This window comes from Lissotriton vulgaris, chromosome 11 (assembly GCF_964263255.1).
Source record: "Lissotriton vulgaris chromosome 11, aLisVul1.2, whole genome shotgun sequence".
Taxonomy (NCBI): Eukaryota; Metazoa; Chordata; class Amphibia; order Caudata; family Salamandridae; genus Lissotriton; species Lissotriton vulgaris.
In genome coordinates, this window is record NC_141699.1 from 420069267 (window position 1) to 420096752 (window position 27486).

General features: G+C 48.5%; 1 protein-coding gene across 1 annotated transcript in view; it reads left to right on the forward strand.

Annotated features, from left to right (window-relative positions):
• The window catches only part of NFU1 (NFU1 iron-sulfur cluster scaffold), a 135117-nt gene that overhangs the window by 45931 nt on the left and 61700 nt on the right, over window positions 1–27486 (forward strand). The window contains exons 4-5 of the mRNA XM_086943488.1: window positions 8253–8319; window positions 8469–8583. Coding sequence (XP_086799614.1) covers window positions 8253–8319; window positions 8469–8583 — 182 coding nt within the window. The remainder of the gene's footprint in view (window positions 1–8252; window positions 8320–8468; window positions 8584–27486) is intronic.

The window sequence follows — 27486 nt, forward strand, 5'->3', positions numbered from 1 at the left end:
GTGCTATGTGCATTCAACCTTCACATGTCCTGTCTATTATTCACACACATCAAAACACACATACATACATTAACCCGTGTTGTGTGCACAGTCTCCATCTGGAAAATGAGCAGTTCAGACCTCCTGCTTCAAACCTGCCAGCGCTAAAGGGTGGAAAACGAGAGTATATAGGTGTAAAGGCGTTGTCAGACACGTTCTCAGTGGGCAGGTCTGTCCACTTTTCTGGGTTTACTTGGTATCATTTGGTGAATAGGCTAGTCTGGCTGCACACCCTGTATGAGCTCTAGGGTAGACTGCTCTCTTGATATGCAAATATAATTGCCAAGTACTTTACCAGGATTGCTGGAATTTACATGACAATGCCAATTATCACAAGCTAGTATTTTTCCTTTAGAAATATACACTTAAAATACCATTACTAAGAAGAAATACCTTCAAACGTATTTTAAGGGTGTCTAACTCTTTTTGTATGACATACAAAGTAAAAGTAAACTGAGTTGCAGTGTTAAAATGAATACAACAGATTGTATGTTTTTTTTAAATTTTATTTTATTGTTCTTTGTACAGCCAAACTGCAAACGGAGTCACAAATAACAGTATATATCACATTAATCATAAGAAAGAAATGTCCGAATTTTTGCTTTCAGGAGAGAAAAACTCATGATTCATAATAGTCCAGAAACGCGCTCCAAATTGTTATACCAAGTCTCTTTTTCCTTGATCCTTTAATTGAAAATAAACTCCACTCTAAATTATATAGGCTCAGCATTTTAGCACGCCATTGATGAAAATCTGGTTGTTTTTCCTGTAGCCACTCCATGGCTATGCATAGACTTGCAACAGTCATTGCAAAGAATATGAAATGTCGATATTGGAAAAAAAAATCCGAAATATTGTCTTTTTGTATTTTACCTAACACCATCATTGCTGGGGAGATAACAACCGTTGTTTTAATCACCAAGGAAATACATTTTTCCAAATGTTCAATAAACCCCTGCAGCTTAACACAACTGTAAAAAATGTGTATCGCCCCAGCATCCCTATCCCCACACCGAAAGCATTTTCCTTCATTTCCAGCTCCCCATTTTGCCATTCGCTTAGACGTATAATACAAATCATATAGCGTTTTAAAAAACTGAGCTTTCAAGTTTGCAGACATGAGCGCCTCCTTTGACAAAATTAAAAGGTCCTCATCTTCAATCTCTGAATCTCCTAGAGATTCTCTCCATTTCAGCTGCACTTTCTCAACATCATCTTTCTTAGCTGAGACCAAGGATTGATATATCACTCCAATTTTAACCGATCTACTAATTCCTTCAATGACTTGATGTTGAATTAAGTTCGTACCTCTTCGATTTAAATAATCTCGAATTTGTAGATATTTTAAAAAATACCATCTGGGCAGTGAATATTTTTCCTTGATCTCTTCAAAAGATTTACAAATCCCATTCTCGTTTACAATGTGTCCTAAGATCTTGATACCTTTCTGCTGCCACTTATTAGTCATTACGTCTGAAAAAATTCCAGGTAAGATCCTATGTGCATTGAGCGGGGTATAATATGATACTCTTGCTAAATCCATAGTTTTTGTAAACCATTTTCAGACCTTAAATGCCCCCAGGGTTACCTTAAACCTTGTTCGTTTATAATAGCTCCCATCAATTTCTTTGATTAGAATATGCTTTGCATATGGCCCTAGCTGTATATCAAAGATATTCGGAATGTTAGCATCATCAATTTCTTGCTCTCCAGTTATCAGGACCTTCATTTTCAGTAAAAAACAAGTTATATAATAAAGAAAAAAATCAGGTACCCCCACCCCTCCCCTTAAGACCGGCAGCGTCATATAATTCATTGCCCTTCTAGGTCTCCCAGGGCTCCATATGAATTTCCCGCATTTGGATTGTAACGCCTGTATTTTATCTTTAGTAATTTCTAAAGGTATAGATCTAAATAGATACAAAACCTTTGGCAATATATTCATTTTTATGACATTTGATCGTCCAATAATAGTTAAATACAGCCTCTCCCATCTGTCCGGAGATGACGTGATTTCTGCCATTAACATATTCCAGTTTGCTTGCACTAATTCCGTCATATTTGCCCTAATTAAAATACCTAAATACGTTACTTCTTTAACCACCCTACTATCTTGCCATTTAATCGTCTCAGAGCAAAGAATTTGGGTTTTTGACTCTTTTTTTGGGGGATTGTATGAATGTTAATTTTCAAGTAATGTCCTGTGGCCCTTCCAGCATCTCAAAATACCAACAAATGGCCAGTGTTTTCCCCTAGGAACGGTGGTAACCCTAACTGCAATCAGAATGAAGGGAATCCGAGTACCAGCTATTGATTTGATTTATGTTGTGCAGGGAAGAGCAAAACAAACACAAGCTCAGCCCCATAAACAAATGCAAAGTGAGTCCACATTCAAAGGTATGCTGGTTTTTAGGAACCCGTTATTTTTACACAGAGCAGGCCAATGTCGGGTTCAGCTCTCAAATGGCTGTATGACTGGGGCAGAGTCAGTCATGTGGTAGTTCACATTTGAAAGGCCAATAGTGCGAGGGAAGAGTGCCATAGGTCAGTCTTCCCTCAGAAAAGGCTTCTGTGCTGCGACAGAGTTAACTCCTACATCAATGAACTACTGGATGTAATTGACTCTTTCCCAACACTATGGCTCTCCATATATTGCTTGGGCCCGTGGGTTACTGAAATGAGCTTGCAAGCTATCACTTTTTGTAACCAGAATGTTTATGTGAAATTTGGTGACCAAATATTGTTCAACATGCGCTTAGATTAGTAAAGGTGTTATGGGTATGACATTCACAGGGATTGTCACTGGAAATTGACCCATTTTCGAGAATTTGACAAATTCAATATGGCAGCTAATAATCAACAATAAAAACCACTCCATTTTTTTACCCTGTGTCTGAGAGTAGCAGATATGGTGGCCTTACATAATTAGGTCTCGCCTGGACATCGCATCCGAAGGATGCGTCCAGGCTGGAGACTTAAAGCTGCCTGACACGGGGGAATGAGGGACAAGAAACTGTGACGAGCTTATCCTGGCTGGATTGAGCTGCGTGCACGCGCGTCAACATTCACGCATGCGCACATCACAGCCACACGCATACACAGCACTCACGCATGCGCACATACACACGCACACCCCCGTCACCTACACGCATACACAGAGACCCCTCCACACACACCAGCCCCTCTCCTCTCGGCTCCACACACACGCACACGCATTTACACTTACACAGACACGCAGGCACCCAGACAGGCAACCCCCCCCCCCCCGTCACACACACGCATACACACAGACTCCAGGACACATACACACACACATGCACGCTCACACACACATACACAGTCCGCCGCCGCGCGCGCACACAGATGCCCCCCCCCCCCCCCCCAACAAGGCGAAGCCCCACTCACCGGCATCCTCAGTGCAGCGGCTCCCACCGGCAGCAAGACTCTTCTTCCCTTCTTCGGCACCGGGGCGCAGGGTAGGCTCCTGCCTGCTCCGGTGCGCCAAACAATCGCGGCTCTTCCGTGGGAGGCGGGGTAGGCTCCCGCCCTCCTACTTCCGGTTGTCCCGCCCGGCCTGCCTGACTTCCTGGTCGCAGGCCGGCGCAAAACGCTGCATAAAAAATGCGCACGTCCCCTCCAGCCACTGGCGTAGCTAGGGGGGGGCGAGGGGGGCGGTCCGCCCCAGGCGGCACTAAGTTGCGGGCGGCGGCTGCGCAGGATTTTGGTAGGGAGTCAGTCGGGACTGAAAGGGACAGTGATGTACAAGCCGGTCACCCGTCACCCCGACGTCCGGCTATAACTGAGCAGCTGGCACTGCACACGTGTTGGAAAGTGCAAGCGCACATGCTTGCAAATACTGCACCACCTACCTTAGTGGTGGTGCAGGGCTCGGCCTACAGTGTATGTGGATCCCAGGGCCGTCAATCTGGTAGCGCGCGAAAGCGCTAATGACGGCCCTGGGAATCTTTTTCAGCCAGTCCCCGCGCTGTACAGAAAAATATACTAGTTACGAGCACCACCGCCATGGCCTCTCTTTAGTGGATTCGCTGCAGTGAAGAGCGATTTACAGGCAGCGATCAGACAATCCAGCTGATTAAGAACAGCAGCAGTCTGAGTCTCACAAAGTTCGAGACCGACCACCGCACCGCTTCGAGAACCCCGACCGGGCTGTGAGTATTTACTACATATAGTGCTAATTATGCCTGGCGAGGCGCTAAAATATTTATTAGTTAAGAATGATTGTAGTAAAATACCTCGTCATTCATGGCCCACTTCTCAATTTGGAACAACAACAATATTATTACCGGAACACTTTGACCGTCACTTATGAGTTAATATAACAGATTGAAAACGCTTTTCCGTTTGTTCTTTTTTTACACCTGTCATTTTCTCAGAGTTTTACATACACGCTAAGCACATGGTCTTTGATTTGTGACTGCTTTATCCGCTACAAAACATAGCCAAAGCTCTTTCAGTGCAAGCTTCCATACAACACCAGATTTTCCCACATAAATGTCAGACAAAGACAACATCCTGCCTATTTATCACAGGCAGAGTTTCACTCCTAGTCGTTTAACCACCAGCACTTTTCAGGAGTTTTACAAACGTCCAAAGTTAAGACAAATCCCCGAATGCTACTTATTATTGACTTAACAACAGCCTGCACTTGCTTAAGGCGTCATACTTGAAATGGGGCCACTTAGCTGCTGTTAAGAGACGTACAACATACATTACTTTTCCTTTGCACGTAGTTGATGTGGGATAAATGTGTTTTTAACCTATGAGGCTTGGTATTTTGTTGGAAAAAGGTCACATACAGTGACAACCTTGATGTTGATGAGCGTTTGAAAGCATACTGGGTGAGTGCACAGTTAAGCTTTCTTGCACAAGGCACACAACTAACTAAATCGACTTTTAATGCTTTTGTAAACAGTGAGTGCAGAGTGACAGTGAGTGCAGAGTGACAGTGAGTGCAGAGTGAGTGCAGAGTGGCAGTGAGTGCAGAGTGGCAGTGAGTGCAGAGTGACAGTGAGTGCAGAGTGACAGTGAGTGCAGAGTGAGTGCAGAGTGAGTGCAGAGTGACAGTGAGTGCAGAGTGACAGTGAGTGCAGAGTGCGTGCAGAAACAGTGAGTGCAGAGTGCGTGCAGAGTCAGAGTGAGTGCAGAGTGACAGTGAGTGCAGAGTGAGTGCAGTGACAGTGAGTGCAGAGTGACGAGTGCGTGCAGAATGACAGTGCGTGCAGAGTGCGTGCAGAGTGACAGTGAGTGCAGAGTGCGTGCAGAGTGACAGTAAGTGCAGAGTGCGTGCAGAGTGACAGTGAGTGCGGAGTGACAGTGAGTGCGGAGTGACAGTGAGTGCAGAGTGACAGTGAGTGCAGAGTGCGTGCAGAGTGACAGTGAGTGCAGAGTGAGTGCAGAGTGACAGTGAGTGCAGAGTGACAGTGAGTGCGGAGTGACAGTGAGTGCAGAGTGCGTGCAGAATGACAGTGCGTGCAGAGTGACAGTGCGTACAGAGTGCGTGCAGAGTGACAGTGAGTGCAGAGTGCGTGCAGAGTGACAGTAAGTGCAGAGTGCGTGCGGAGTGACAGTGAGTGCGGAGTGACAGTGAGTGCAGAGTGACAGTGAGTGCAGAGTGACAGTGAGTGCAGAGTGACAGTGAGTGCAGAGTGCGTGCAGAGTGACAGTGAGTGCAGAGTGAGTGCAGAGTGACAGTGAGTGCAGAGTGACAGTGAGTGCGGAGTGACAGTGAGTGCGGAGTGCGCGCAGAGTGACAGTGCGTGCAGAGTGACAGTGAGTGCAGAGTGACAGTGAGTGCGGAGTGACAGTGAGTGCGGAGTGACAGTGAGTGCGGAGTGACAGTGAGTGCGGAGTGACAGTTAGTGCAGAGTGACAGTGAGTGAGAAGTGACAGTGAGTGAGAAGTGACAGTGAGTGCGAAGTGACAGTGAGTGCGGAGTGACAGTGAGTGCAGAGTGACAGTGAGTGCAGAGTGAGTGAGTGCAGAGTGACAGTGAGTGCAGAGTGACAGTGAGTGCAGAGTGACAGTGAGTGCAGAGTGACAGTGAGTGCAGAGTGACAGTGAGTGCAGAGTGACAGTGAGTGCAGAGTGCGTGCAGAGTGACAGTGAGTGCAGAGTGACAGTGAGTGCAGAGTGACAGTGAGTGCAGAGTGACAGTGAGTGCAGAGTGACAGTGAGTGCAGAGTGACAGTGAGTGCAGAGTGACAGTGAGTGCAGAGTGACAGTGAGTGCAGAGTGAGTGCAGAGTGACAGTGAGTGCAGAGTGACAGTGAGTGCAGAGTGAGTGCAGAGTGACAGTGAGTGCAGAGTGACAGTGAGTGCAGAGTGAGTGCAGAGTGACAGTGAGTGCAGAGTGACAGTGAGTGCAGAGTGCGTGCAGAGTGACAGTGAGTGCAGAGTGACAGTGAGTGCAGAGTGACAGTGAGTGCAGAGTGACAGTGAGTGCAGAGTGAGTGCAGAGTGACAGTGAGTGCAGAGTGACAGTGAGTGCAGAGTGACAGTGAGTGCAGAGTGACAGTGAGTGCAGAGTGACAGTGAGTGCAGAGTGAGTGCAGAGTGACAGTGAGTGCAGAGTGACAGTGAGTGCAGAGTGACAGTGAGTGCAGAGTGCGTGCAGAGTGACAGTGAGTGCAGAGTGACAGTGAGTGCAGAGTGGCAGTGAGTGCAGAGTGGCAGTGAGTGCAGAGTGGCAGTGAGTGCAGAGTGGCAGTGAGTGCAGAGTGACAGTGAGTGCAGAGTGACAGTGAGTGCAGAGTGACAGTGAGTGCAGAGTGACAGTGAGTGCAGAGTGACAGTGAGTGCAGAGTGACAGTGAGTGCAGAGTGACAGTGAGTGCAGAGTGACAGTGAGTGCAGAGTGACAGTGCGTGCAGAGTGACAGTGCGTGCAGAGTGCGTGCAGAGTGACAGTGCGTGCAGAGTGACAGTGCGTGCAGAGTGACAGTGAGTGCAGTCACTCAGCACCACCACATTATCAGTCAGAACCACCACAGCATCACTCGGCACCACTCAGCACCACCACAGCATCACTCAGCATCACTCAGCACCACCACAGCACCACCATAGCACCACTCAGCACCACCACTGCATCACTCAGCATCACCACAGCCCCATTCAGCACCACCACAGCATCACTCAGCACCACCACAGCACAAATATGTTCTCTCAATGTTTCAAGCTTTATTACAAATGTCACAAAAAGATGTTAATATTTCACTTCTGTTCTTGGATTTTGTTACAATAAAATACACTGAACATAATCTTCACAAAAGTTATTTACAAAAGTTTAAGCTATTGCCATTATAAATTACAATCCCTTTTATTAAGTATTAAAAAAATTAAAAGCCATTGTTATTTGTAATATCAATACATCTAAGTCACGTAAATACAAATGTTGCATTACAAATGCTATAGGTGTCACATTTGCGAAAGTTATAACTATTGGCATTGTAAATGACAAAGCTATTAATTTAGCTATTTTCAAAACTAACACATAAATGAACATTTGGTGAATTTCCATTAAAATATTTGACTTTTTTACTAAGATATTATTATACTGTTTTATGCAAACAAAATTTAGATACTGCATAAATAACTTTAATAAAACATATTTTATATGAAGCTTTTTATGTAAAAAAAAAAACTATAGCATAAAGCAAAAAACAATTGCCATTTACAATGCTAATAGCTCAAACTTAAATAATGCGAGACCTATTGCATTGCAAATGCTTGTTCATAAAGGTAGTGGGAAATGTTGCTCAAAGGGATGTTTGGAAGTTCTTGAAGCAATCTGAGCACATGAAGATGAAAAGGGCTGTTCGTCATAGTTTATCTTTATTTTTGAAGGCTAATCCTTCTTTTGTTTGTATTGCCATTTTCATATAGCATCGTATTGCCACAAAAAAACTATTTGCAGTACAGTGTGAAATGATTGTTCTCCTGCTTTATATCTAATACATTTTAGAGGGTGAGTGGGTATTTTATGTGACATAAGTGTAATGATTGGTCTCTCAGACTGTGCAGATCTAGTAGCGAAGCATGTTCTGTGCAAATTACTTGTATGCATTTGTTAGTGTGTGCATGCATGAAAGGATTTTTGATAGAATCTGTGAGTGTGTTTGTGTTGATAGGTAGTTTGCGACTTAGGTTACGAGTTTGTTTAATGAACGTTGATGTCCAAAAAAATATTATTTTTCAGACAGCTATTTAAGGTTGAAGGAGTGAAGAGTGTCTTCTTTGGGCCGGACTTCATCACCATCTCGAAGGTAAGCAGATACTCTGGTGACTTGGGTATCCCATCTGCCTCTCTATTCAAATTTGGCACACCTGCAGAGGTTGTGGTCTGCTCTGGTTCAGGTATGCTTGAGAAAATGTCAGGCCTTAGATTTCTAAATAATCATTGTTGCCTCTACAGGAGAGTCAAGAGACAGACTGGAACTTAATAAAACCTGACATTTACGCCACAATCATGGATTTCTATGCCACTGGCCTGCCAGTGGTGACAGAAGAGGCAGCTCGTCCAGATGGAGGTAAAAACACTTGCATGCGACACAGGCACTTTCCTTCTTTCTTTTGTGTGTACTACTGTCAAATCGAGATCTTCTTTTGGAAGCCTTTCTGCACCTTGGATTGCATGCTAATTGTTTGAAAAGGAGAAACTGCTATAAAAAGGACATACATTTGTTATGGCACAGCAAATTTGTACACAGTCGACATTGCCCTGACTGGGAAGTTCAGTGCTCTGTAGGATCCTGACTCTATGAGTCAGCAGAGGCGTAAGATGTCTATTTTCAACTTAGTAGTGGCAGAGCCTTCCAGGAAGATTTGCTGGCTTGTGGCAGGGTGTTGTTTTCTGCAGAAGAAGAAAGGGTTCAGTGTTTTGCGGTTCTTTTCGGAATGGGTTTTGTGGTTTGGTGCCTAAGGCCTCTATGTCCCGCTCCCAGGTGGCATTTTCAAAGAGCGGTCCTAGTCAAATCCGCGTGTTCAGGGCTAAAGTGCATTCGGAAGTTGTTGTTTTTTTCTTACTTAAATCCTTTGTGTTTTGATTGAGGCCTGTGCTGAGTTTTGCCTATGATGCAGAATGTTTGGAATAGATAGCTTGATCTACCATTAACAGCCAAAACATTTCATGCCAGTCTGGTTATCATAGCCACACAGTGTGCTGTTTTATCTGTCATGCTTCCATTGTGTTGGGACGCTAATGGTTGTTGCATGAGATTAGACTTGCACCCTTGCCTGGAGTGATCCCAGTGATCTTGTATCCGGAGTGTCTTTTGGGCCCAGAACACCTGCCTTTGCACTCTGAGGCCTAGGCTTTTCACAATGTTCTGATACTCATGACCTAGCTCTGTGTTAGTGTGGGTCGCACAAACCAGTCTCTTTAGTCGACACTGGAATATTATTCATGTCCTGAGTCACATACACGAAGCAGTGATGTTAACCTACTGTTCTTCTGACTGATACTACTTCCCACATCTCCTTTCTGTTCAGTGATAAGTGTCATGCCTATATGCCCCACACCTGTAAAGTTCCACTTCAACATAAAGCCCAGATCCTGCACCGACTTAACCATGTGTTTGTGTTTTATGATTTGTGACTGGTAGCTGGGCTCCATATTGTTTGTGAGTGTGTGGCTGGAGAGAGCAGTGGGATCTACATTGGATATCTCTGGTAAAACAGAGCACAAGATGAAGGTTAAAGTGCAGCCCTCCCTGTCAGTTGAATTATATTTCTTGCATTCCTGAGCTTAAGGGTGTAGCCTCAGACAGTGATGTATGAAAGCATGGAGCCAGCTGCCGTAGTTATTCGGTTGTGACCTGTTCGCAACGGTTCAGATAATTATCTCCTTCTGAACACTGCCATTTGAGTTGAAGGGAAGAGGTCAGTCAGTAGATTCTCTTGTGAACGAGAGGTAGTCTTCCATTGATTGTATCTCCTATTGCTACAACCCCATAAGCTCATTTAACCCAGTTTGATTGATTCACCCGTAAGAACCAAGAACCTTCGTATTGAGACATATTAAGACTAGCCTATGAGTTACAGAACAAGGAAAGCTGCTTGCACCATGTTACAGTTATCATGCATGTGTGCAGATTACTCCTGAAAACACCTGCATGTTTAGAACCCTGCAGCATCCATCTTAGGATCATGTAGTGTATTAACGAATCTTGTGTGTAGAACTAGATTCTGGTGATTAAAGCTCTCTTTTTTTCAAAGGAGCTGGAAGTTTTAACTGTGTGTTGTTTGGATTCTGAGTCTCTACCCACACACTACCTCTTTGAGAAGCCTTTGACTCCTTGCCCTTGATACCCGGAGAGTCCGGTTTGGAAAGGGTGTCCTTGGCGCCCAGTTGGCAGTGCCACAGTTGGTCAGCCCATGAGACTTCCATTTCAAAAGGCCCCAAACATTGCGGTTGTTACCCACTAGCGTCTGCTTCCTTCCCAGCAGGTTATCACTAGTAGTTTTGAGCAGCTCAAGATAGATGATGGTGCAACTGGTAAAGACTGAGTGTCCATGCCCTATTTAGACATTGTTGGAAAAGCTTGGGGCTCAGGAGGATGCTTCTCAGCCTTCCATCTTGACTATATTGTTGTCTTTGTGATTAATTTGTGGTTCAAGTGGGTCAAACTAAAGCTAATGCTTGAAGTGCACATCACATTTTGTACTGGCATATGGTGATAAATAGTTGAAGAGGGCAATAATGTTAGCTTTATACCTATCTCGATTTTGTTCACTTTCACTTCAAGATGTTTGACATCCTGCTAGGTTTTACCCTCCCAGGCGCTGGTGGTGAAAGCATGTTGCAAAACGTTTGTAAGAATTCCATTATGGAAGGCGTCTTATCACTGTGAACATTGTTAAGAGTGGTTCAGATGGTGTCACAGATCCAAGTGTTAACAAAATTGACACAGCTCCCTCCAAAAGCCCTGGTATCAATAGGGAATGTCATCTTGGCATATAGAATTGGTAGCAAGGGAAAAGACCTTTAAAAAATGTAATCTAAATGTTTTCAAACTTTCTGTCCAGACAAAGCATAAAAGCAGAAAGAAGAGTGGGATGTGCACACTATAAAAATATTGGAAGTCAGTATTTGATGCACCATATCTGTGAAGTTGGGCTTCCTTGTGGTTATAGTCAAAATCACATTAAATGTGATGTAATTTAATTTATGAAAGAGAACATTAGTTATAGATTCCTTACCTTAGAATTACCCGGACTAGACTTGGCTGGGGGCCCTGGGCCTTCGATGCTGGCGGCTCCGGTGCCAGAGGGCCCACGAGGATCAAGGCCTGGATCCGGATCAATGCCAATCGCCCTCACCGTACCTTCCCTAGCACCGATTCCAGTGATGACACCCCCAACGCAGGTCATGCTCCTGACCAGCGTCAACCCCAGCCTCACCCCCGACTTGGACAAGGTGCCGGACTAACGTTGGCACCGGAATTATGCCAGCGGTCTCGGTACCACCCTTCCAGTCCTTAGCATGCTTTCTCACCCTTATGTGGCTACAGAGGAGGGAATTTCTTGGGCTCTAGTGTTGCGTTAGGCGGCTGATGCCTTAGGCTTTGAGCTTCCTACGGTGGCTCTCTGGACTAACCACCTGACGGAGGTGCTTCAACCGGCAGCGGCCTCTTCGGAGCCCCTTCTGCCTTTCAATGAAGCCCTCACCGATGTCCTTCTGGGCACTTGGTCCAAACCCAGCACAGGGGCTCCTGTGGATAGGACGATTGCCCGATGCCACCGCCCGGCCCCGGGTGACCCACTTTTCCTCTCCCAACATCTGTCCCCCGAGAGCATAGTGGTCAAAGCCTCGTCTTCTAACGGCGCATAATCCAACTGTTCCCCCAGATAGGGAATCCAAGAAGCTGGACCACCTTGAAAAGATGTTTTCTTCCACCAGTTTAGCGCTTCGGTTTGTGAACACCGAATGCCTCTTGGGCCGTTATACCCATACGGTGTGGGATATGGCTGCGCAAGTGCTGCCATGGTGCCCGAAGGAGGCCTGGACCATTCTCACCTGCACAGCGGCAGAGGGTAAAGACCAGCTAAGTTCCCCATCAGATGTGGGTTGGATACCGCCGACTCTCTGGGAAGAACGGTTTCCTCGTCAGTAGCTTTGAGGCGCTACACCTGGTTGAGGACGTCTGGTTTCTCAGGGGATGTCCAATCCACCTTACTGGACATGCCCTTTGACGGCTGTCGCCTTTTCGGTGACAAGTCAGGCTCGGCACTCAAGCGCATCAAGGATTCTAGGGCTACGGCTAGATCCTAGGGCCTCGCGGCAGCCTCTCACCCCACTCAGTCTGCCTTTCACACAGTCCAGCCACAGGCCCACGCAAGCTGCCCCCCCTCTGCGAGGCCGCAGACATTGGACGCAGGTCTTGGGCCAGCGGGCAGGCCAGTCCACCCACAACCCCCCTGCAGCAGCCTCCAAACCCTACTAGTCCGACCTTTCAGGGCCACCAGAGGCCAGTGGGCAGCAGGATTCTCCCCACTGGTAAAACATCGGACAGGTGGGTGTTGCAGATAGTCTGAAGGGGCTACTCACTCCCCTTCAAGACTACCCCTCTCTCCATGCCGCCATCCTGCCATCGCATGTCGGAGGATCATTTGGCCCTTCTCCGCCAGGAAGTTGTAGCTCTCTTGGCCAAGGGAGCTATCAAAAGGGTCCCGGCGCCAGAAGTAGGTTGTGGTCCTTATTCCCACTACTTTCTGGTCCGCAAGAAGGACAAGGCCTGTGTCGTATCTTAGATCGCAGGGCCCTTAACCGCTTTCTCCAGAAGGAGAAGTTCAAGAGGTTCACGTTGGCTCAGGTCCTGTCTGGCCTTGACCCTTGAGACTGTATAGTAGCGCTGGACGTCCAGGACGCATATTTCCATATTCCCGTCCTGCCAGCCCACAGGCGTTACCTACGGTTCATGGTAGGCCACAAGCATTTTATGTTTACCATGCACCCCTTTGGTCTTAACAGTGCCCCTCAGGTGTTCACGAAAGTGATGGCGGTGGGAGCAGCTCATCTGCGCAGATTAGGGGTTCCAGTCTTCCCCTATCTCAACGACTGACTGTTGAAGGCTAGCTCACCCCAGGCTGTCGTCTCCCACCTCCAGGCTACTGCGGACTCTCTGCATTCGCTGGGGTTCACTATCAATGTGCCGAAGTCACACCTGACTCCCTCCCAGAAGCTCCTTTTTAGGTTTCGCCTATTATCATTCGCTTGCGAATGTAATAGGCGAGAATTCAAGTGCTCCATCGACTCGTCAAACCACTGCGGTTTTTTCACAGTGCATGTGAGTCACATGACCACAAAAGCAGGTCACGTGACCACACAAGCACGCGCATCTCCCTAATCCGCCTGCCACACTTCTTCTCCCCTCGCATCCCTCGCAAACCGGTCTAAAGATGGCCGCCGGAGCAGGAGCCTGCTAAGAGCTCCTGGTGCCTGGGATACCTCTTGTTGGATTTATCCCTGTCAGCGCCCATTGCTCCGTGGAACCGAATTCGTGAGAGTAACAGGATTGCAACTAGCATCTTTTATTTCCTCATACCTTGTCCGGTGGATGGTTGGAGCCACCCGTCTCAGCCTGGGTCACCTGGAGACATCTCCACTCTCAACGGACGTCTGCTGACCATTGGAGCGGATGTCCCGAGACTGCGGAGGGTCGGCGCTCTGAAGCTCCGCTCTGAAGCTCCTCCGGCACTGGATTGTGGACCCCGTGAAGGGCTCTTGCACCCGTCGAGTCTCGTGCCCACGGTGGGTTGTGGAGAGATCTGAAGCTCACCACCTCCCCCACCCCTGCATCGGAGCTTCGAGCCTCCGGAGGGTCGGCGATCTGAAGCTGAACCCTCCCCCCTGCACCGGACCCCCTGCAACGGACTGGACGGTGGATACCTTGGAGAGCAAGTGGATGCCCGTAGTTGGTGACAAGCGCCGGGTATTTGACTAACGAAGAAGAAAAACCGCAGACACGGCGTGCGTTCCACCGAACCACGCAATAACAAAAATGGCCGCCGCAGTGGAACGCAAACCTTCGAAGCTGGGAAACAACCTACAATGACCCCGCGAGGAGTGCTTTTTACCGTGTACGCTCGGCGGTGTAAACACTATGCGGTAAGCGGCTATCGACGCATTGATGAAGACATAAATGTTACTTTGCTGAGAATAGCTGTAGCATCAGATATGGCAGGTTCTACAGCGCGCGTCCTCTCCTAGTGGTCAGGAGTTTCTCTATGCCGTATGTGACATCGTCTGCCAGGCGTGGGGTACAGCCACCAGCAAACCTCATTCTATCATTTTGGCTGACAACTTGAACATTAAATGCACGGCAGGGAAAGGGCTTGTATCTAAAAACACAGGTCACGTGGTGTGGATCCCCTCGGCAACTTTATGTCCATGATTCAGCTTTGGAGTGCCTGAACTGCGGCGTGGGGGTGCCTTCCTGCCTGCTTCACAGAACTATAGTCTGGCTCGTCACTATAGGGCTGGTACATCGTGTTGGTTATCGACCTCAATGTTTGCTGAGAATACAAGGTTTGCACCTTCAAACAGTAACTGCTGACTCTCATTGCATTCTTGTCCTCTCTACTGCCCAAAATGGCCGTGGCCATAAACCTGGAGCAATTAATCACCTTCATGGCACCCAGATTTCCACGAGGCTGCGCAACATCTCGGCCAGGGTTCTCCAATAACAGATAAGACTTTCTCCGCCCCTCTTAGCTGCTGGATTAACTCGACCTGCCTCAGATTAGAAAGGGAAACTAACTGTAACTACAACAGACAGAGGACTTTCATTCTTATCTCCCCTTCTCCTTCTTGGAGGCCATCTTAGACTAGCTAGTCTTCCACTCTGCTGACACTATTGTTACTAGTTTATCTTCTCCCCACAGCACAGCACTACACCCACCCCCTACTTCCAACATGGAACCCTTGGGAAAACACACTTATAAAATAAATTACCCCACTGGGCTCACCAAAAAGAACGCAAAAAAGTTTAAGCACAACTTCTTGAAGTCCCACCCTGAAACCCCTTTTGTAGACTCCTACTTCTCCCTCAACAATGGAACAAAGAGCACAGATATCATCCTATACACTACACGCAGAGCACAATGGAGAAAAGCACTCCTTACCCTACTCACCGTCTCGACCACTAGGAAAACTGCCTTTGGTGTAACACTCTCAATCACACCATCACAACGATATCCTGCTAGAGCAACCATCACCATCTACAACAACAGCACCATCTTAATTCAATCCACAGACAGAAACCTAGACCTATTTGACATCCTGTTCCCCACCTTCAAAGAATACTTCTCTAAACCTCAGAGCCCATGCCTCCAGCATTCACTCCCAACTCCCTGGACTCATCAGCGCCTCCTAACACTAACACTCACCCCTCCCTCCCCCCATTAATCTACTCTATCACCCTCCGTCTACAGACACCTCACACCCTTCAACCTTAGAAGCCGAACCCACCTCCTCGTGCGTCCCACACACCGCCACAGCCTCATCCCCTCCCCCACATATCCCGCCAATCACACCTCCGACTAGCCTCTCAGAACACCCCCCCTTCCCTAACTGCACCCAACGTAACATGATTTGCGCTCTTCCCATATCCCCCCTACACTTTGCACTCCCGCCCCACCCCGCCCACCAATCTTCCCAGAACACCCCTCCTCCCTCAACTGCACCCCACACAACATGAGTCTCTCTCCTCCTATCTCCCCCCCCCCCCCACACTTGGCCCTCCCACCGCGCCTAACCCTCACCCCTCCCTCAACCTCTCACCCCCCATTCTCACTCCCCACTATCCCACCTCCACCCCCGCAACCCCCAGCCTCCACACCTCCCCCACTTACCCTTCCCTTCTTAGCACTGTTGCCTTGCCCAATAACGCCAACACCCACACTAACACCACCCCTCTCTCTAACTTTTCCAAACCCTTCCCCAGCACCGCCCCTCCACCCAGTCTCCCCCCCCCCTCCTCCAGTAACCTATACTCCTGTTCACCGCCAGTACCCCTCCCCAACTCCGTACCCAACACCAAGCTGGACATGATTATGTCCACCCTCCTCCAAATGAAAGAAGAACTACACACCGTCAAAGAGTTGCTCATCACACACCTCAGACACCCCCCCCCTCCACCACCACCAGGCCCAGACACCCCCCCTCCACCACCACCTGGCTCACGCCTAACAACACTCTCCCCTCACTTCCTACTCGCCTTACCACACAACACGCCCCACTCCGGACCTCTATCCCCTCCCGCAATACCACCAATCGCCCCAGACGCACTACCAATACGCTCTCAGACAATGACATACACACCCTTCTCCACTCTTACGTTTCGGCTCCCCAAAATCGCCTAGCCTTCAACCACCTGTCCATCCCAACGATTCTCTCTAACCCCCTCAGGCACCACATGCATAACACCAGAGGCTCCGTCCCCAACAACCTCACAAATGTACCCCTCACTATAAAACCTTCCTACACCCTCTGCGCCCCCAGACTCAAATGCATACTTCTCAATTGCAGATCGGCCCAAAGGCATTCCGCGGGGGTCGCCGATCTCATCATGTCTCTGGAACCGGATCTAGCCATTCTGACTGAAACATGGTTGTCTGATTCTTCTACACCTATCATGGACATTCTAGTCCCCCCCCAACTACAGTATCAGTAGACTTGACAGGCCCAAAAAGACAGGCGGTGGAATTGCTTGTATTTATAGAAGCAACCTCTCAGTTATTAAAGCGTCTGTACCCTCTCTTACCTCTTGTGAATACCTCTGCCTTGATGTCATCAGCGAAAGCAAGTCGGTATGCTCACTACACATCATATACCATCCACCTGGGGACACGCTCTCCTTCTCCCAACAACTCATGGACTTAATCTCAACCAACTCAGGATGGCAAAACACCCAAATTTTCCTTGGCGACTACAATCTCCACTGGAATGATCGCTGTGACACAGTGGTGAATAGCCTCAAAAATTTCCTCGACGCCCTTGATCTCACCCAAATATGCAATAGCCCGACTCATGAGAAAGGCTCTATCCTTGACCTCATCATTTCCAAAGAGGACTCTATTCAACTTGAGTCAATCCAACCTTGTGACTGGTCAGATCATCATATTGTCTCCTTCTTCATCAATGAAAAAGTTAAACTTAACCCAGCTCAACCCTCCAAGCCCAAAGTTTGGAAAAGAGACATGAAGAAACTCAACCCAAACTCCTTACCGCCTAACAGCTACAATCTCTTACTTCCTCCGTCCGGTGTTACGGACGTTCAACTGCTGACTGACCATTATTTCAATGCTATGACCACGATAATCGATGAGGCTGCACCCATGCAACTGAAAAGAGTCGCGTCCAAGATCTCCAACCCATGGTATGACGGGAGCCTCAATGAAGATAGATGGGCTATGCGAATGGCAGAGCGCACCTGGAGATCAGCCCCCTCAGCACTGCACCTAGAAACTTTGAAAAAACAGAGAAATGCCTACTTCAGGAAAATAAAACGCTCAAAGAGAGATTTCTTCAGCCTCCAGCTCGCCCAAGCAAAAAACCGCCCAAGAAAACTGTTTGAGCTAATCAGAACACAATCCAAAGAACAACCCCAGACACTCAGCACCAGGGGCGCTACACCTTCCTGTGAAGACTTCTCGGCTTTTTTTAACCAAAAAACCGACAACATAAGAAGTGATCTCCTCAGTGACGCAATCCTTTACTCCAACCCCCAACACACAGCACCGCCTGAACCAAAGAACAATGCTACATGGTCATCCTTTGGCACCTACTCCGAAGAAGAAATTGGCAGACTGCTCAGCACTCTGAAACCATCCAATCACCTCTCTGACCCCCTTCCTGCTAACGCTTTAAAAGTCTTTACCCCGTCGCTCCTCCCACTTTAGACTAAGATCATCAATAGCTCTCTTCAACAGGGATCCATCCCTAACGCCCTAAAGTCGGACAAGTCACACCGTTACTAAAAAAAACAACAGCAGATCCCACTGATCTAAACAATTACCGTCCTATTACAAATATTCCCACGCTCGCTAAACTGTTGGAAAAATGCGTACAGCTACAACTGACTAATCACATAAATAATTTTGATCTCCTCAACCCTCATCAATCAGGCTTCCGAGCAGGGCACAGTACCGAAACTGCTATGACTCACATAGTTGACGACGCCCTCCAAATCCTAGACCAAAATGATACCTGCCTCCTCATCCTTCTTGATCTCTCTTCAGCATTCGACACAGTTAAACATGAGAACCTACTCGAACTATTAAACACAAGAATGGGTATATCTGGGACTGTTCTTAAGTGGTTCACTTCCTTTCTACACGACCAGTCTCAGCGATTCAAAAGGAACAACCGGTTGTCCTCCGCGGTACCTGTATCGTTAGGCGTCCCTCAAGGTTCCTCCCTCTCCCCTACACTGTTCAACTTAGTCATGGAACCCCTCACTACTCTGTTACAAGCATCCAATGTTCACTTTCACATGTATGCCGACGACACCCAACTTTATCTCAAAATGCAATCCCCTAAGGACATCTTGCTTCCGAACTCCACGATCAGAAACACCCAATCCTGGCTTGCAGAAAATCACCTCAAACTCAATGCGATGAAGACTGAGTTCCTCCTGATCTCACCGCCCGCAAAAATCTCTACTGCTCAAACTTGGCTCAAGCACCTAACTGCTCTCAATGTACAACCTACCATCGTTGACTCAGCAAAATCTTTAGGCATAACACTTGACTCCAATCTCAACATGCAGCAGCACATCAGCAAGGCAACCAAAGGAGCGAACTTCCAAATCAATACCTTGAGAAAGCTCAAACCCTCCCTGCCAGCCAAAGACTTTCAAACAAGCTGAGTGGTCGCTCCCCTGCTGCTAAGGTACCGTCTGTGCAGCGCTTTTGATCTACTCCTGACTGCATATAATCGCGTTTTGCTCCTGCCGCTCTGCCCTTGTTGTTCGCTGCTTTGACCATCTAATTTGCTGTAATTGACGATCTGCCCATTCGCAGTGTAATTCCACCAGCGTGACTCTGCAGTTTAATTTATTTACTTATCGCCGCTTGTGCTAATTTGCATTCTGTGGACCAGCGCGACCCTGTTTCAGTCCTTGCGTTTCCCCCCCAAGCTCTCCTGCCGCCCTGACCCCTCCACCTCCATTTTGTTGTTGTTTTCGTCCTCCTTAGCCCGCCCCGCCTCCCAGCTGAAGCGCCCTCGCCCCTCCCCCCCACTATCCATATATGACAGGAGTTCCCGCGCGCAGCGTTCACGCGCAGCGCCCGCGCCGAAGGTGCGCCAAAGGTAAGCCCGTCTACGCCCGTCCGCGCCTGGACCGCGCCCAGCGCCAGACCCCCTGCCCCTCGCGCTCCCCAGCCCTCCCGCATTACCTACGATGCCGCCACCCTTCTAGCCCTTAACCCCGGTCGCGCCCCCAACTGCGTCCAAGCCGCTCCTGGACGCACCCATGGACCGTTCTCCTGCTTCTCCTGCAAATTTAGCGGCACCGACAACATCTCCGCTACGACCACACCACAGATTCCCGACCCCAACCACCTACAATGCATCCTTCTCAACACCCGCTCGGTCCACAGGCACGCCATTGACCTTTGGAACCTACTTGACACCATCTCTCCTGACGTCGCCTTCCTAACGGAAACATGGATGAACGCTTCCTCCGCCCCTGACATCGCCATCGCTATCCCTGATGACTATAAGATCACACGCAAGGACCGCTCCGACCATACAGGAGGAGGAATCGCTATCGTCCATAAGAAATCCATCCGCATCTCTACCAGCTCCGACGCCAACCTCGCCAACTCCGAACACCTTCACTTCCAGATCCACATCGACCCAAAGACAACTCTCAGAGGCACCCTCATCTACAGACCACCAGGACCCCGCGCAAAATTCAGTGAAGACATCACGGACTTAATCACCCCACACGCGCTCCCCTCCAAAGACTACATCCTTCTGGGAGACCTCAACTTCCACCTTGAAAAGATCAACGACCACAACACCGCCACCCTCTTAGACAACCTCGCCAACCTCGGACTTAAACAACTGGTCACTTCCCCCACCCACATCGCAGGTCACACACTCGACCCCATCTTCACCTCCAGCAACCATGTCTCCTTCAGCCACACTACGGATCCCCTCTGGACTGACCACAGCTGTGTTCACTTCACCTACAACAAGCCGAAACCCATCATCCACCTCCAACCAACTCTACAAAGAAACTGGAACAAAATCACCACGGATCAGATCTCCACATCGCTCCTTCGAACCTCCCCAGCCCTCTCCTCTAACGCCAACGAAGCCGCCTCCAACCTCACCCTTTGGTTATCCAACACCGCCGACACCTTAGCACCATTGAAAAAACGTCAACACAAACTTGGCAACAAGAAGGCCTCATGGTTCAACGATGATCTCAAGAAGTCCAAGAAACTGTGCCGCGCCCTTGAAAAGGCCTGGAAAAAAGACCCATCCACCAGCAACAAGGACGCCTTCAAAAGCGCCACCCGTACTCACCACCAACTGATCCGAAAAGCCAAGAAAACAGCATTCAAGGATCGACTTGACAACAACGCCCACAACAGCAAGGAACTTTTCAACATCGTCAAGGAATTTTCCAACCCCTCGGCCAACTCCAACGACATCACCCCCTCTCAAACCCTCTGCGACTCCCTAGCCTCTTTTTTCCACAACAAGATTGCTGACATCCACAACAGCTTTGACAACCAACCCGGAAGCCAACCCACCCTACCATCTGCTGACCATCTTCCTCCAGCAAACACCCTTAACGACTGGAACCCAATCTCCACTGAGGACACCATCCGCCTGATGAATTCCATCCACTCTGGATCCCCCACAGACCCATGCCCCCACCACATCTTCAACAAAGCAGACTCCGTCATAGCTCCGCACCTCCGAGACGTCATCAACTGCTCCTTCAACTCCGCTACCTTCCCAGAAAACTGGAAACACGCTGAACTCACCGCCCTTCTGAAAAAACCAACAGCAGACCCCACCGAACTGAAAAACTACCGCCCCATCTCGCTTCTTCCATTTCCGGCCAAAGTCATCGAGAAAGCCGTCAACAACCAGCTCGCCGCCTTCCTCGAAGCCAACAAATCACTCGACCCCTCACAATCTGGCTTCCGAGCCAAACACAGCACTGAGACCGCCCTCATCGCAGCAACAGACGACATTCGAACTCTACTGGACAATGGAGACACAGTCGCCCTCATCCTCCTCGACCTCTCTGCAGCCTTCGACACAGTCTGCCACAGCACCCTTTTACAACGCCTCAGAAACATCGGAATCCAAGGAAAAGCACTGGAATGGATCACCTCGTTCCTCACCGGAAGAACACAGAGAGTCCGCCTCCCACCATTCAAGTCCGAGGCCTCTGAAATCATCTGCGGCGTACCTCAAGGATCCTCACTCAGTCCCACCCTCTTCAACGTATACATGAGCCCCCTCGCGGCCATCGCCCGCCAACACAACCTCAACATCATCTCTTACGCAGACGACACTCAACTGATCCTTTCTCTCACCAAGGACCCCAGCACCGCCAAAACCAACCTACATGAAGGAATGAAAGAAGTCGCCGAATGGATGAAACAAAGCCGTCTGAAACTGAACTCAGACAAAACAGAAGTCCTCATCTTAGGTACATCCCCCTCTGCATGGGACGACTCCTGGTGGCCGGAACCCCTCGGAAAAGCACCCATCCCGACAGACCACGCACGGAACCTTGGCGTCATCCTGGATTCTTCACTCTCAATGAACAGACAAGTCAGCGCCGTATCCTCTTCCTGCTTTAACATCCTTCGCATGCTCAGAAAAACATTTCGCTGGATCCCCTCCGAAACAAGGAAAACAGTCACCCACGCTCTAGTCACGAGCCGACTGGACTACGGAAACACCCTTTACGCAGGTACCACCGCTAAACTCCAGAAGAAACTACAACGAATCCAAAACGCCTCAGCCAGGCTCATATTAGACATCCCACGCAACGAACACATCTCTGGTCACCTTAAAGACCTCCACTGGCTACCCGTCAATAAGAGGATCACTTTCCGACTGCTTACCCACGCACACAAATCACTCTACGACATCGGACCAGATTGCCTCAACTCTCGACTGTCCTTCTACACCCCCTCCCGCCAACTTCGCTCTTCCAGCCAAGCCTTCGCCACTGTACCTCGCATCAACAAGACCACCATGGGAGGCAGATCCTTTTCTTACCTGGCTGCCAAAACATGGAACTCACTCCCCGCTTACCTCCGCCTCACCCAGAATCACCTAGCGTTCAGAAAGCAGCTTAAAACGTGGATATTTGACAAATAATCCTCCTCCCCTTCCTAAGCGCCTTGAAACCCTCTGGGTATGTAGTGCGCTATACAAATTTTATGACTTGACTTGACTTGACTTGGCTGAAGGAATAGTCATCCCGCACATAGAATACGGCAGCATCGCCCTCTGTGGGCTCCCCATTACCACAACGGCACCCCTAAGAGCTTCCCTTAACGCTGCAGCGAGACTCGTCACTGGCTCAAAAAAACACTCGCATATCTCCCCTGACTTTAAATCCCTGAACTGGCTACCTTTTGAAGCCAGAATACATCTGAAAATCGCCTGCATGGCACACAATGCTATACACATGAACTCACCCGCCTACCTCTCTCAAAAGCTGACAATTTCGGGCGGCTCTAGAACTACTAGAAGCACAAACAATCTTCTGCTGAAGCCTCGAAGATTTCGGAAGGTAAAAACCTATAAACGCTCCTTCTCAGGAATGGCGCCCAGGATCTGGAACTCACTCCCTCCTGAAACCAGGCTCATCTCCTCCAACAAACTTTTTAAGAAAGAAGTAAAAGCGATCCTCATGGCTAAATACACATGAACTATTATTCTGTACTTCCAGGACTCCGCGTTGTACTACCTCCCTGACCCCTTGGCCTATTTGTATTACTTGTATTATCGACTCACTTGATTGTATACGTTCCCTCTCTGTATATCTTATTTTATATTATTGAAGTACCTATCTGACTTTGCACACTTTACCTACACCACTTCAAATATCACCTACTGTTACTTTTCTGATTCTCCTGCGTGACTTTGCACCCTGTACTCTCCTACCTCAACTATGCCTACCTCTATGCTATTTACAAAAGTAGTTTAAGCACGCTTAAACAAGTATATGCTCCCTCTTTATGTACTTTCATATTATTGGCGTACCTGTTTGACTTTGCACCTTCTACCTACACTACCTCAACTATGACCTACCTCTTGTATTGTGACCTACATATGTAACTATGCATATCGTACCTAACTACCTCAACTATTACCTACTATTATGCTATCACCCCATGTCCTGTAAAGCGCTCTGATATCTGCAAAGATCTTGTTCGCGCTATATAAAACTTTGAAAGAAAATAAATAAATTCCCGCCCCCCCCACCAGGCTCTCCCGCCCCCATCCGGCTTCCCTCCGCGCATCTCCCTAATCCGCCTGCCACGCGTTTATCTTTAACAATGGCTGAGGCTCCTTTCATTTCTCTGGCTCGGCTTGTTTTTCTTTGGCATTCATCTCCAAGCGCGAGCAAAATGCTTTCACTTTCGCGCTTACTGAAGCTTCCCCAGCCGTCCACTGGTAAAACACTCCTCCGGACACAGTGCTTCATCTTTTTTTTTTTTGCTTCCTTTATTTCATCGGTTGGCAATATGTTTTTTTTAATTATTTGTTTAGAATGCAGCGTGTTTTGTGTGCTTTGAGGCGCATTTGCTGCTGCCAGTTTAAAGTTTCATTAAAGCTGCTTCCTCCTGGTCGTGTCTTCATTTTGAGATGGCTGGTGTGGTCTCTCTGCGACATGCCTCCCATTTACTGTGCTTACTAACGCTTCCCCAGCCATCCACTGGTGAAACACTCCTCCCGCCCCCAGCCCGCCGCCTCCCAGCACAAACACACACAACGCTTTTAGTGCTGTCACTGCGGATTGTTATCCGAGCGGCGCCAGCATGGAGCCGTGTTCTCTGTGACAAATAACATCCCGCTGTGAGAATACCAGGGTGCTCTCGTGTGTGGCAGGGGGGCTTCTGGTAGTGCCACTTCTGCAGCCTAAAGTGACCGGCTTACAGCCTCGCCCTGGCTCATTTGAAAGAGGGGGAGGGTATTTCTTCATTACATGGAGGTGGGCCCAGGGGGCACCGCAGTCTGTGAAGGGTTAGCAGAGAGGGGCTGTTTATGTAACACTGAGACATCCTTGGCACACAAATCACAGTAGGGGAGAAATTTTCAAAACTGATAGTGTTTCATTTTTGTACATTTACAGACCTTCGTGCGTACATTGCCCTCGGTAAAGGCATATATGGGAAAGAGGAACATAGCGCTAGGCGGAGGAAGGGAGACAACATGCACTCTTGGAGAGAGCTGAAACAACTGAAACAAGCCTTAACAAGCACTGGCGTTGCCAATGGTTTCGCATTTGGAAAGTTGGAGCTATTGGTTTTGTAAATGACATTTTATATTTATATATCGTTATTGGCATTGTCAATATCACCGACAACACCACCGCCATGTGGTACTGCAATAAGCAGGGTGGGGTGGAGTCATGGACCCTGTGCCAGGAGGCCCTTCGCCTCTGGACGTCTCTGGAACATCAGGGCATGAGCCTGTTGGTTCAGCACCTGGCAGGTTCTCTGAATGCCAGAGCGGACAAACTCAGCCGCAGCTGCCTGGTGGATCACGAATGGCGTCTTCACTCGGAGGTGGTGCAGGTTCTCTTTCGGCAGTGGGGAGAGCCTTGGTTAGATTTGTTCGCCACCAAAGAGAACGTGCAATGTCAGCAGTTTTCCAAAGCGGCACTTGCTCAGCGACGCTTTTTTTCGCGAGTGGAGTTGCGGTCTCTTGTATGCCTTTCCGCCTGTATCACTTCTGTATCACTTCTACCCAGAGTGCTGAAGAAGATCAAGCGCGATCGGGCCCAAGTAATTCTTGTAGCCCCGGACTGGGCAAGGAGAGTCTGGTACCCCGAGCTCTTGAGCATGGCCATCGATCCTCCGATCAGACTGCCTATTCGGGAGGATCTTCTGTCGCAGCAGCAGGGGAGGGTTCTCCACCCGAACCTGTCCAGCCTCCACCCCTTGCATGGAGATTGAGCGGCGGCAGTTGACCGCTATTGACCTTCCTCCCAAAGTCTAACATCATCTTGGCAGCCACCCGTCCCTCAACCAAATCTGTATATGTCTGCAGATGGAACAAGTTTGTGGCATGGTGCGCAGCAAAGGCTGGTGATCCCCTTTCTGTCCCTCTGTCTGAGGTTCTTTTGTACATACTTTCTTTGGCCCAGCAGGCTACTGCCTGGTCACTCTTAAAGCTACCTGTCATGCCATTTCGGCCTTTCTTCGCCTTCCTAATCCACCTTCTCTTTTCAAGTCCCCTATTGTAAGTAGATTTCTGAAGGGCATTGCTCATCTTTTCCGAACCTTGTATTGACATTTCTGATGTGTTCTCCCTTTGAGCCTCCACATAACTGTCCTCTCATACTTCTTTCTCTGAAGACTGCATTCCTGGTCGCCATCACTTCTGCTCGCAGAGTGAGTGAGCTGCATGCCCTGTCCTCAAAGCCTCCTTTTCTGGCTTTGCAGCCGGACAAAGAAGTCCTTCGTACGAGGGCCTCTTTTCTTCCAAAAGTAGTTACTCCTTTCCACATAGGACAGTACATCACTTTGGCCACCTTTCTCCCATCTCCGCAACCTAACAAGGAGGAGAGACTCCACTGTCTGGACATCAGACGTGCGCTTTAGTTCTATCTTGACTGTACAAAAGATTTCCGGGTGGACGATAAATTCTTTATTGGCTATGTGAGTGCCAAGAAAGGTCGGGCTGTGCAAAAACGCACCATCTCTCGATGGGTTGTCCTATGCATTAAAATCTGCAAATCTTTGGCAAAAAAGGAAGCTTCAGTGGGATTGTGTGCCCACTCCACCAGGGCTACACCGGCTACCACTGCCTTGGGAGTGGAGTTCCCCTCCCTAATATCTGTCAGGCAGCCGCATGGACATCCTTGCACACGTTCACCAAACTTTACTGCCTAGACAGCCAAGTCCGGAGGGATGGCTACTTTGCCCGTTCTCTTCTCCAGGACTTTCTAGTGTGCACTTCGTTCGTAGAACCACCTCTATGGTTGGCATTGCTGGGGTATCTATTCTATGGTAAGGAATCATTAACTTATAGTCTCTTTCAGGTGAAAAAGTTACTTACCTTCGGTAACGATGTATCTGTAAGAGACCTACACTAGTTATAGATTTCTTACATCCCTACCCATCCTCCCCATTCTGAAAACTGACGTCTAGGTATAGGGACTCCCTTTCAGGGCCCTAGTTATGTGCACCAGGTGTAAGTGTTTTGCATGGCTCTGCGCTTCTGGTGTGGAAAGTCGTGTCAGAACAGACGTCCATGTGCAGAGGCTGCGTCTAAGTAGATACCACAACGTCATCCTGGCGCCCACAATGCCGACAACAGACGCGGAGTCTACCGACGCCACCTACCAGCGCTCAGATGTACTGCTAGAGAAAAAAAAAATCTTTGGATCCAGTCTGATGCCTGGGGGTAATTCTAAGGTAATGAGTCTATAACTAATGTATGTCTCTTACCGAAAGTAAGTAACTTATTCATTAATATTGCTAAATGCCTAGTATAAGATGATGGGTTATATCTACCCAAGCTTGAATATAGGCTGCTACCTTGTCCTTTCTCTGGTAAAATTTCCTATCACAGGTTTTAGGATGTTTGTACCTCTGACTTTGTTTGCTTGGCGCTGATGAGTGCTATGGGTTATGCTCCCTCCCTTTTTGCAAGACCTAATTCCAATTTGTAGGTACTATGTTGTTTACTGGGCCTCTTTCTTGTTTGGTGGTCATCAGGTGTAGGAAGCGCAAGCAGACTCTTGACGTTTAGTAGGGAAACCAGGGATGGCTGGACTCTGCATAGAAGACTCCATAGTCTTCTGTGGCTCTTTCACTGGTTGCAGCACTTTATGCTGTACTTCTGAACATGAGGAATTTGGCCACATCATGAAGCAAGACCGGTGTATCAAAGCACAGATCAGTCAGAAACTGTTGTCGTACTGGATGCCGTACCCCTTGACTTGTTTAAATCTGATATCGATTTGTGGGCGCCGTTGCTGTCACTCTATATTAACACCGCCATTGGACATCAACTTCCACCCTCCTGGTCCACCTCCATCATTGTGTCTGTTTTCAAAAAGGGTCATAAAGATGACCCGCGTTGCTATCGCCTCATCTCTTTTTCCACTGTCAAGGTGGTGGGGAGAATGGTTCTAAATAGACTGATGTTGCGGGTTAATGCCCACCAGGTTTTGGCAGATGTCCAAAATGGATTCCAATCTGCAAGG